Genomic DNA, 12071 nt, shown 5'->3' on the forward strand with positions numbered 1-12071 from the left:
ACAAGAACATTCCCATGTCTTTTTTCTTTCTCTCTCTCCCTTTCTCCTCCTTCTGCTCCTGCCATACTCAGCATTTTGCTAATGTCTGGGATTATCCATCTGCTGCATGGGCTCTTCTTTCTGGTTGGAATAACCTTGTCCTCCCTTCTGCCCTAGTTCCCCTAAGATTTTAAGGCCATAGTGAGCACTGGAATTTGTTTCCCTTACTTTTGTTTTTTTGTTTTGTGTTGTTTTTGGATGGTGAGAACAGCACTTGGTATGTAATAAAAACTCAACAAATATCTTCTGACTGAAGGACCTATATATGTCCTTAGTGTTTCCTCAATACTTTTTATGAGATGGATGAGGGCTGCTAAGAGCTGACTGGCAAACTGTCCTCTTTACATGAAGTATTTTCAAGACCTAGTTCCTCCAGCACTTCCTATATGAAGCCTCTTACAATATCCTCAGCTGTAAGCTGGACTCTCTTTTACGGTCCTATACACTGTGCGTGTAGCTCTGCTCTAATATGCCTCATGCTCTACCACTCTAATCATTCCCAAACCCCAAAATGTGGAGCCATGAATGGACTATGCTATTATTTGATTGTTTATATGCATTTGTGTTATTAGCTGAGTCTATATTATTTCTAGAGTAATTCTTTGCAGGACAATAGATAGTAGCTAATTAGATCACAAATATTTCCATTTTGTCATTCAATAACTGAAACAGATTATGACAAAGACTAGCTCAGATTATTTATCCAGAAACTCGCCGACTATTCTATAGTTGACAATAATGGTTAGATAAAAATCAATTAAAAAAAAATTTGACTGGAAACTTCTCTGTTTCCATTCATTCTTTCCTTAATTTCTTTTAGTACTTTTTATGTACTAGGAATGATCCTAAATGCTGAACATTCAAAAATGAATATAATTTTACAACTGAACTCAAGGAGGTATAGTCTGAAGGGAAAATTACTAGCTAATTATTAGGATTATTGGGCAATATAATCCTTAGTGGCCATTTGTAAGCTTTTCACCATAGGAGAACAAAGACCAGGAAGACTTGCTAGACACCAGGAATCAGACTATATAAGGAATTAAAATTGTCCTAAAAACACCTGATCCTGCATCCTCATTTCCCAGCCCCACTGACTACAAGAGCTTCCTGCCAGTGACTACACATAATGATGAAACTTCAACTCTTGGGGGCTGCGATCAGGGACCCAATATCCCCTTGGCTGGGTGCTGTGTAGTCCTTCCCTTTGAATATCCCATCCCCTTTCCTTAAATAAAATCAACTTTTCTATATGTGAGATGGCTATTGAGCCTGCCCACATACCACAATGTTAACTTTTCACTATTTAATCTAATAGAGGCCCGGTGCACAAAATTCATGCATGAGGGGTGTCCCTTACCCCAGTGGGCAGTTGGACATCCCTCTGACAATCCAAGACTGCTGGCTCTCAACCGCTCACTCACTTGCCTGCCTGATTGCCCCTAACCGCTTCTGCCTGCCAGCCTGATTGATGCCTAACTACTCTCCTGCCAGCTCAATTGCCCCTAATTGTCCTCCTTGCCAGCTTGGTCACCCCATCTGTCCACCCCTTCAGGCCTGCTCGTCCAAAACTGCCCTTCCCTGCTGGCCAGGTAACCCCTAACTGCTCTTCCTTCCCAGCCTGGTTGCTTCTACTGCCCTTCCCTGCAGGCCTGGTCCCCCCACTTCCTTCCCTGCAGACCTGATTACCCCTAACTGTCCTCCCCTGCCAGCCTGGCCATATATACCAACATATGTGTAACTCCATCCATTGAAAAAAATCCTCATTATTAACTGGTACTCCTAGTATAAAAAGCCAGCAACCATAATGGCCATAAGGACCCTAATGACCGGTTGCTATGACACCCACTTGGGCCAGTGAACCACCCCAATCTGGGGGTGGGGCCAGCTGGCCAATTACCCACGGCCCCTCCCCTAGACCATTGGCCCCTGATCAGCTCCCCAATCCCAATTGCTGGTGGGGCCCTCCAGCCAATCGCCCATAGCCTCTTCCCCCAGCCAGCCTGGCCCGGCCCTGATCAGCCCCAATCAGGACAAGCTGGCAGATGAATCTTCTGCCATTTCCTTCTCCCAATAGGCCCAGCCCCGTTCCACGCTGATTGGGGCTGGGCTGGCTGGAACCCACAAATTCGTGCACTGGGCCTCCATTATTTTATAATCAAAATTCTGAGAGGAGAGGAAGAGTACAGTTTCCAAAGTATGTGTGGATAATAAACTGCACAATTTTAATAGTTATACTGACAGCTAACTTATTGTAAGGCATTTCTCATTTTAATCCTACTTTACAGAATTTTAAAATATTTAAGATTACAATGCACTATTTAAATCTAAAAGTCTATATTAAATAATTTTCAGACTTATCACTATATAGACAGATACTAAGCATCTGGGAAAATATGGCAATATAGAAACATCATAAAAATTCAGACCAAGAAAACAAATATTCAAAAGCAAGAAGGAAAGAAGAAAGAGAAAAGTCTTTTTTGAAGTGAGAGATGCTTGAAGGCTTCTTCTACTAAAGAGCTAGTTTCCACCTCTGGGAAACAAGAATAAAGTGCTTTCCTCAGGAAATGGCTGAGAGGACTAAATGGTATATTACCTGGCATATAATCAAGGGCAGCTCTTTGTCAATTCATTATATGCTGTGATTTGGGTTCGGTAGGCTAGCCCCCAACCTCCCAAAAAGGAAAAACTAAATTAGAACAACAACAAAATGGTAGAAGGATTCTGGTACTGAGAGATTGTGACAGAGCTCTGAATAAGCATTGAGATAAACATTATCCAGGAGATCATAAATGCAGACAACCACAACTCAAAGGACTGTATTAAAATTAGTTTCCCTACCTGCCCTGTTTGGTAATGTCTGGCAAACTGGTTAACCACGCGATAGTCATTTGCAAAGTACTCCATCAGAATAGAAGGAACCTCGGCAAAATCAGTAGGGCACCTGGTTCCTGAAATGGGGGGAAAATAAAGTTGGCAAGAATCAAATCAACATATTTATCTTCCTTTTTATGTATTCTTTTAAAATATTCATTTGTACTTCTGATGAACTATGACAAGCTTTAATTGATTACTTCAATGTTTTATTTCTATAAAATTATTGCACATATTTGCAGAAATGTTTATAATAATCCTGTATATTTTCTGTATATCAAATGTAGAGTAAAACAAAATATTTGCACAGCTGGATAAAACACTTTGTAAATGTAAAGCAGTGATTCAAACCCTCTACAAATAAGCCTGTATTCAGCTATGCTGGGATATACTAACACAAATTAAAACATTCTGACATTTAATATAGCATTTGTATTTAACTCACTGAATTCCACCACCAAATATTTTTACCTATCATTTCTTTTAAAAGAGTATTTTATCCATTGATTGCTTCTTGTAACAAAGTCAATCCCAATGCAGAAAAACAACATTTTAAAGTCAAAATTACCTAAAATAGCAAATCCTATAATAATTTTTGGTGACATTTTATTATTCTTTCAGCCCATCTGCAATCTTTTCAAATACAATCAAACCTGGTTTCTTGAAGGAATGTCAGTTTCCCATCTAGACCAATATGTTGGTCAAAGAAAAAACATCTAGGTTGTCAAACCAAACTTTGGTTTTTAACCTGACAACACTTTCATGCACACACATGAGCAGGACAAAAGGTGTCTCTCACACCACAAACAAAGGAAAGAATGCAAGTCAGTTTACCTCCAAAACTCTCTTAACATCTCAGAAAATTGTGCTGTGAATATTTTTTTGTTTGTGCGTTTTTTTGTTTGTTTGTCTACTTTTGTTGCTGGTGAAATGGAGGATTAGCACAATTCTAAAACATAAAGAGGCCACAAGAGTGCTAATGTTGCTAAGGGTATGAAAGAAGCAATGATATAGGCAATTAAAAAGGTAGAAAAACTACCATTCATTTGGGTAAAGGAAAAGCAGTTAGCCAGTGACAGCATTTTTGAGACAGTTATAGCAGTGATATATGAACAAGCAAAGATGCTGTATGCTGACACACCCCTGCAACAAGTGCTGAAAGTGATTCTCTTAAGGCTAATAGGGGATGGTTCGATAAATTTAAAAAAATGTTTATTTATAGATTAAACAGTACATTAGACATGTACTGTATATCGGAAAGGTTAAAACAGGAATCATTTGTGTGCCTGAAACAGATTAATTCAATTTACATTATTTCTAATGGGAAAAAATGATTTGGTTTTCAAACAAATTGCTACTTGAATAGTCTTACGGAAGAAATTAAGTTTGAGAACTAAGGTTCTACTGTATCTTCTCTTGCCCCCAAATATTGTGTGTATAAAGTTAGTTAATAAAAGCTGAATATGAACAATTTAGCAGGTGGTCTAGGCATAAGATTTAGAGATGAGACAGCTAAAAGGAAAGTCTACAGTATCATCAAATATGGCCACAGATCAGCATGAAAAACTGTAATTTTATACAGGCAGAAAGTATAAGGAAAATAAAAAGTAATTTATCATACCTCTTCAACATGCTCTGCTATGTTTTCTAACCAATTTTGGATAAAAAGAGGCAACATTCATTCACTTATTCTGTGCTAGGTCCTAAAGAGATATATATTTATTCATATACACTTAAATTTCATAAAGAAAAGCACAAAATATAAAATGGTACAAACTCAAAAGATGGACAACTGGGACTTATTCTTTATTCCTTGGTTAACAAGAAATGTTAGCAAGGAAGCAAAAAAATGTAAGAGGACTGAGTTGTACAATTGAAAGGAGACGAGGCAATATGTTGACAAATGACCATGGGGCAATATTAAATGATGTTTTCCTAAATAAAAAGCTTTTTCCCCCTATTTATAATAAAATGTTTTTACAGAAATGTATTAAATATAAGTCCCCTCTTCATGGCTCACCAGTGACATGTTGGTAACGAGTACGTCCCAGCATAGAATGCATCGCATGTCCCATTTCATGAAAAAGGTTTTCCATCATTCCAGGAGTTAATAAAGTTGGTAAATTCCTTGAGGAATGGGGAAGATTCAGCATAAGAACTACAACTGGAAGTTGATAGTCTCCATCTTCCTTTAATCTCCCTCCACGGATTGTAAAATGGCAATCCTTTAAGAATCAGAAAACATAATTTGAAGAAAGTATTAGGTAGTCTAAAAGGTAGAATATTATTAATGTTAAAGAACATAATATTATACCAAAATGTATTCTGAGTTCAAAGTTTAAGTTAACTCTATTATTATTCTATTTATTTAGTTATACACATAATTTTTTTCTCAACTCTTTATTTTGTTAAAATTTAAATTTTTAAAAACACCAATATACTGAGCTTATGTTGATTAATTCATTCACTCCAAAAATATGTATTCAGCTGATGCTGTACCATATGTTGAAAATGCTATCATTACAGAGGTTAGATCCATGCATTAAAGCAAACAGGAAATGACAGATATGAAGCTACTATGGGAAGGCACACTATTATTTACTGAGCCCCTTCAATGAACTAGGAGATACTGTCCATACCAAGTGTCTTTAACACTTGAAATTGATAAGCTCTAAAATTGCAAAAAGCAAGGGTTCTGAAGTAAATTTTCTATAACAAGCTGAGATTTACTATACTGTAATAAAACTTAGTATTAAGTTTTATTACAGTATATTATTATAACTGTTCTATTTTATTGTTAGTCATTACAGTGAATTAAACTTTATCATAGATATGTATGTATGTATAGCACAAAACATAGCATATGCCAGTTATAGGGTTTGGTACTATATTTGGTTTCAAGCATCCACTGAGGTCTTAAAGTATTCTTAATAAATGAGAGGGGACTTCTGTATTTTCTGCAATTTTAAATTTGGTCCATTAACAAGTATGGAAAGTGGTTAAGAGCTAGGGCTATAGTCAGAATGTTTAGATTCAAATTCTAGCACTTCTTGCCGAAACCGGTTTGGCTCAGTGGTAGAGCGTTGGTTTGCAGACTGAAAGGTCCCAGGTTTGATTCCGGTCAAGGGCATGTACATTGGTTGTGGGCACATCCCTGGTAGGGGGTATGCAAGAGGCAGCTGGTCAATGTTTCTCTCTCATCAATGTTTCTAGCTATCTCTCTCCCTTCCTCTCTGTAAAAAAATCAATAAAATATATTTTTTTAAAAATTCTAGCACTTCTAGATGTGTGACTCAGGGCAACTAACTTAACCTCTCTGGCCTCAGTTTCCTCATAATATTAGTATCTAGTTAGTTCAAAAGTTAAGATGAGCATTCAAAAACATAGAAGGGTTCATATAATATCAGCTATCAATATAACTATCATTATTATCATAACACAGATAAAAGTGACATATACAGGCATTTCTAATGGTTTTCATAATGGTTATTTTTAAATTCACAGGTAATCTCAAATTAATGTATTTAGTAATTATCATAATGCCCTTTAAAAATTAGGGAACTACAAAAAAGATATAAAGTTCATATTAATATAAATTAACTGCTGATCATTTTTAGAGAGACTAGATTATAAATAAAGCATCACCTGATGTGGCTTATCTGCTCGCTGAAAAAAATCACAGTAAATGTACCCCAACAATCCTTCAGATTCATGAACCACAGCCTAGAAAAAAGAGTTAAATTTAGTAGCAAATAAGTTAATCATAAACTCTACAAGTGGAAAACCATCCCCAACACAAGAATCTATACAGGTTGTGGTAAAAGTAGGTTTACAGTTATGAGTACACGAAACAGCTTATTCTTGTATTATTATTTACTAATTATTGTATTATTTTCCACACGAACAACCATACACTTACTTTTGCACCATTTTGTATATAAATCATGCACAGCTATAAATATAGACATTTTATTACTTTCTACATCCCATATTATTTCAAGAGAGATTCTATTTTCTCTTCATCTCTCAGATGATTTTGATTTGGGTAATTCTCTCCAGGAGATGAAACCCTCCTTGTTTGGACCATTCAACTGACACCTCTACCAAATACAGCTCCTCAGACCGTTCACAAATCATCAAAAGGAGTTGGAATTAAGTGTTGTCTTTAAAATTTTAGCAGCAAATTATTTTTCCTTCAAATTGTAGAATGTAATGATAATGTTCATACAAATTATAACCCTTGGACACAGAAATAGCAAAATGTAGCCTCTGGCTTCAGTTGATGATCAATAAATTCATTATTTATGACTTTTCCCAAAACTGAACCTAAGAAAGCTCAACCATTAGTGTCCATCCTGGCTTCTTTGTCTTTTTACACTTTGAGGATTCTGCCAAAGAGATCCTAAGTTTTATGCTTTAAAACTTCCTACAAACATATATTAATTCAACAAAGATCTATTAATACCTTCTGGGTGCTAAAAACTCTTCACGGTATTTGGCATAAAGCAATGAACAAAACACAAATAGTCTTGCTCAAGAGGCTCACATCCTGCAGACACTTCTTTGCCCTTTACACTCTGTCCTTTCATTCTTGTTACCAGTTTTATTTTGTTTTTCTATACATCTGTATTTTATCAATCTCTATTATTTTTTGAAGTACATAGAGAAATACTTAGGTAATTAAGTACAGTGATACAAGGTGCTCCCATTCATTCTATCCTTTCAGTTCCACCACTACATCGATTCCATGTTCACAGAACAAGCCAAGGAATAATGAGATAGCTTTCGTTAGTTGAAATACAGTGATAGAGTACTGTGTGATAGTCAAATAAACAACATGTAAACACCTTAACAACACAAAGTCTTCGTAATAAACATATGGATCAATACATTTTTGAACTCTTATCAGGGAAAATAAAAATATTCACACCTCAAACAAAGGGAGCTTTAAAGGAGACGAGTGGATTCTAAGCTTAAAGTGTTATCAAAGAAGTCAAATCAAAACATGGGACATAAATTTCTATCTAATGCAAATTAAGCTCCTACAAAATGGGAAGGGGCTGGAAGAAGAGGAAATGTGACCAATGCAGTGAATTCAGAAATGAACCTAAAAGGACAATTAGCATGGCAGGAATATAAAAACATATTGATAGATTTTCCTTTAACCACAATTTGTCAATATATAGATTCAATCCCCTAACAGATTCCTAATTTTTTTCCCAAATAACTAACTCTGCTGTTATATACTCACATTAATTTTCAGCATCAACTGATTGTATTTTTTTAAAATATGTTTTATTGATTTTTTACAGAGAGGAAGGAAGAGAGATAGAGAGCTAGAAACGTCGATAAGAGAGAAACATTGACCAGCTGCCTCCTGCACATCCCCTACCAGGGATGTGCCCGCAACCAATGTACATGCCCTTGACCGGAATCGAACCTGGGACCCTTCTGTCCACAGACCAACGCTCTTCCACTGAGCCAAACCGGTTTCGGCAGCATCAACTAATTTTAGAGAACAATGTTTCTTTCATACAATGGTCATTCAGGTTTTTTATTAAAAAAAAAAGGTGAGATCTGCTCCAGTAGGCAAAACTAACTTAAAGTTAAAAGTGCTATTGATTCAATTTACTCAATTATTAAGTCCAAGAAGCAAGTAGCACAACTTTACAAAAACTGGGATGCTTACCAGTTTGCGAACATCTTCACACCATACCTCTCCTTTTGCAGGCTGCTCAGCATACAATGAAATTCCCAACAGTTTATTAAATAAAATGTTAAGACCTTCCATGCATGCTCCAAGGGAGAAAAATGGGCAATATAAACTGGGCTCAATATTATACCTAAGAGAAAGAAAAAAAAGTTCAAAAGTATTTTGTTTAATTCAATTTCATAAAGTAAATTCAAAGAGTTTTTCATTTAAAATTTATAATCCTACAAGCTATTTAAAAAAGATTAAAACATAAAGGTATGTTTCTAATTTTTGAGGGAATTTCAGACTCTGCTTTCTTCAGAAGAAAAGCAGTCTACTGTATTTTTCGGACCATAAGACGCTCCGGACCATAAGACGCACCAGTTTTTAGAGAAGGGAAATGAAGAAAAAAAGATTCTGAAACAAATAGTGTCCTAAAATATTTTATGTGCATTAAAACTCAACATCACAGTCATAAACACATATAATCAACCCTGTAAAGTAAACAGCAGCATTTAGAACCATTTTAGAGCCGGGCAAGCACACAGAGACCACACAGAGCCGGGCAAGTAAAAAAACTTTTTTTTTAAAGTATATGTGTAGGCTATATTTGGACCATAAGACGCAGGGACTTTTTCCCCCCACTTCTGGGGGAAAAAAAGTGCGTCTTATGGTCCGAAAAATACGGTAATTATTACTACTAGTAATATTAGTAATACTAGTAGACATAACATTCCTTAATCTTCATCCCTTTCAGGTTTAGTCTTTTACTGATTCAGTTAAGCAGTCTGTCTATCTCAATCAACCACACCACACACATTTTTTATTTTATACACATACATACTTATATACAAAATCTGACCAGTTCAAGCCATAACAGTAAAACTCACTTTATGAAATGTGTTACAATATAAAAATTGTGACTTACATCATATAAATATTAAACAAATATAAATTCTGAGACACATGAAGTGAACTTAAAGTTCACACCTGGTAAAATATTTATTAATGAAAAAATATCTTTAATAGAAACTATTAAATATTAATTTATCTGTTTTGTAGTTATATTTCTTAAATAAAGAACAGCATAGTAGCAAGGCTAATTATTCCTCCTCTAAAATCAACTTTTTAATGAACTATTCCAATATAAACCAAAGGACATCCAGAACATGGGATATAAATATTCATTTTAGAGTCATTAAGTCAGTCTAAACTTTATAACCACTACCAGAAATAATAGCTCTAGAATAATAATCAAGTACAGGCAGTCCTCGGATTATGTGGGACTGAACTTATGTCGTTTAGTGGTTACATGGCCATCTCCCATTTATTTATATAAAAAAAGTTCTGTAATTTCGAAGTATGTACATATGTGCTTTATGTTTTTTATTATTTATTTACCACAAAGGTCAGAATTTCTTTAATTTTTTTTTTTTTTTTTTTACTGTTTCACTTATTTCTGCTGTGTATGTGCTCCATGTGAGTGACATAGGAGCTTATGTAGGTGGGTTCCAACTTATGGCGAAAATCGCGTTATGTAACGGAACTCCAACTTAACCCAAGGACTGCCTGTACTTATTTTATCCCACTTTTTAGACTTAACAAAGTGTATATATACAAATAAAATATATACAAACCTAGGCTTATTACTAAACTAGAGGCCCGGTACAAGAAATTTGTGTGCGGTGGGGGAGGAAAGGGGGAGGAGGGGAGAGTGTCCCTCAGCCTGGCATGCACCATCTCCAATCTGGGACCCCTCACAGGGAATGTCTGACTGCTGGTCAGAATAGGGTCTAAACCGGCAGTTGGACATCCCTCTCACAATCCAGGATTGCTGACTCCCAACTGCTCACCTGACTGCCTGCCTGATTGTCCCTAACCACTTTAGTCTGCCAGCCTGATCGCCCCCTAACTTCTCTCCTGCCAGCCTGACTGATGCCTAACTGACCCCCTACTGGACTGATCGTCCCCAACTGCCCTCCCCTGCTGACCTGATCTCGCCCCTTTCAACTACCCTCCTCTACTGGCCTGATCTTGCCCCCAACTGATGTCCACTGCTGGCCTGATCTCACCCCCAAATGTCCTCCCCTGCCGGCCTGATCTTGCCCCTAACTGCTCTCCTCTGCCAGCCTGTTCTCACCCCTAACAGCCTCTACCTTGGCCCCACCACCTTGGCTTTGTCTGGAAAGAAGTCAAATGTCTGGAAGATGGCCATTTAACCCAGTGTAATTAGCATATTACCCTTTTATTAGTGTAGATGGGATGATTGGATTTAGTGAATGAGCATAAACTGTACCACAAATAAGATGTGGGCTAAGGAGATTCACAAATTTACAACTTAGTTTCTGATCAAGGCTATCTAATAAAAGAGTAATATGCAAATTAACCATCACTCTGCTATATCAACAAGCCACCCCCAGCCAATCAGGAGCAAGTATGCAAATTAACCCAACCAAAATGGCTACAGCCACAGAGTGAGCAAGAGGCTTGGGTTTCCCTGACAACAGAGGAAGCCAAGCTTTCCATACACTCTGGTGGGCCCAGGCCTCCACTCAAGGCTACAAAGTTTCAATTATAGAACATAAATAAATCCCAACAAAAATGGCACATCCACAGAGCTAGAGAGAGCAGGAGGCTTGAGTTGCCCCCAGCAATGGAGAAAGCCAAGCTTTCTGCACACTCTGGTGGGACCAGGCCTCCACTCAAGGCTACAGAGTTTTATTATAGAAGATAAATAAATCAGGTCCTCCGTTTGGGTCACTGGAGGGTGTGGCCAGCCTGCAAACCACCACAGGCCCCTCACCCAGGCCACGCCACACCCCAAGGGGACCCACACCCTGATCCGGGACACCCTTCAGGACAAAACAGCTGGCCCACATCCCCACCTGTGCACCAGGCCTCTATCCTATCTAATGAAAGAGTAATAAGCAAACTGACTGTTACTCCAACACACAAGATGGCTGCCCCTATGTGGTTAAAGATCCTGCCCCCTGTGGACAAAGGATGGCCACCACAAGATGGCCATCAGGGGAGGGCAGATGAGAGGGACTAGGCCTGCAAGGGAGGGCAGTTGGAGGCAATCAAGCCTGCAGGAGAGGGCAGATAGGGGTGATCAGGCCAGCAGAGGAGGAAAGTTGGGGGCGACCGGGCCTGTAGGGAAGGGCAGTTAGGGGCAAACAGGCTGGCAGGGAGCAGTTAGGCATCAATCAGGATTGTGTGAATGATTGGATTTGGGTAAGAAAGAACAGTCTAGAAGCAGGTTTTTGGCTTGAGCAAATTGGTGGACAGAGTTGCAGAGTCATTTAATCTGAGCAGTGAATACAAAGAAGAAAGACGGGTATCACTCAGGGGGAGAAGGGAGGAGGATGTGGTGCAATTGTGAGACAAGAATGCAAGGTTTACAAAATAAATTCAGTTTGGAGACACTGCTATTGAGGTGTTCTTAGGATATCAAATACTCAGG

General features: G+C 37.7%; 1 protein-coding gene across 3 annotated transcripts in view; it reads right to left on the reverse strand.

Moving 5' to 3' along the window:
- The window catches only part of LOC118729008 (mitochondrial intermediate peptidase), a 181588-nt gene that overhangs the window by 104465 nt on the left and 65052 nt on the right, over positions 1 to 12071 (reverse strand). For all 3 annotated transcript variants that reach the window (XM_036456232.2, XM_036456229.2, XM_036456231.2), the window contains exons 11-14: positions 8606 to 8759; positions 6562 to 6639; positions 4937 to 5141; positions 2884 to 2993 (exon numbers count right to left, since the gene is read on the reverse strand). In XM_036456232.2, the coding sequence (XP_036312125.1) occupies positions 2884 to 2993; positions 4937 to 5141; positions 6562 to 6639; positions 8606 to 8759 (547 nt within the window). The remainder of the gene's footprint in view (positions 1 to 2883; positions 2994 to 4936; positions 5142 to 6561; positions 6640 to 8605; positions 8760 to 12071) is intronic.

This window comes from Pipistrellus kuhlii, unplaced genomic scaffold (assembly GCF_014108245.1).
Source record: "Pipistrellus kuhlii isolate mPipKuh1 unplaced genomic scaffold, mPipKuh1.p scaffold_m20_p_3, whole genome shotgun sequence".
Classification (NCBI taxonomy): Eukaryota; Metazoa; Chordata; class Mammalia; order Chiroptera; family Vespertilionidae; genus Pipistrellus; species Pipistrellus kuhlii.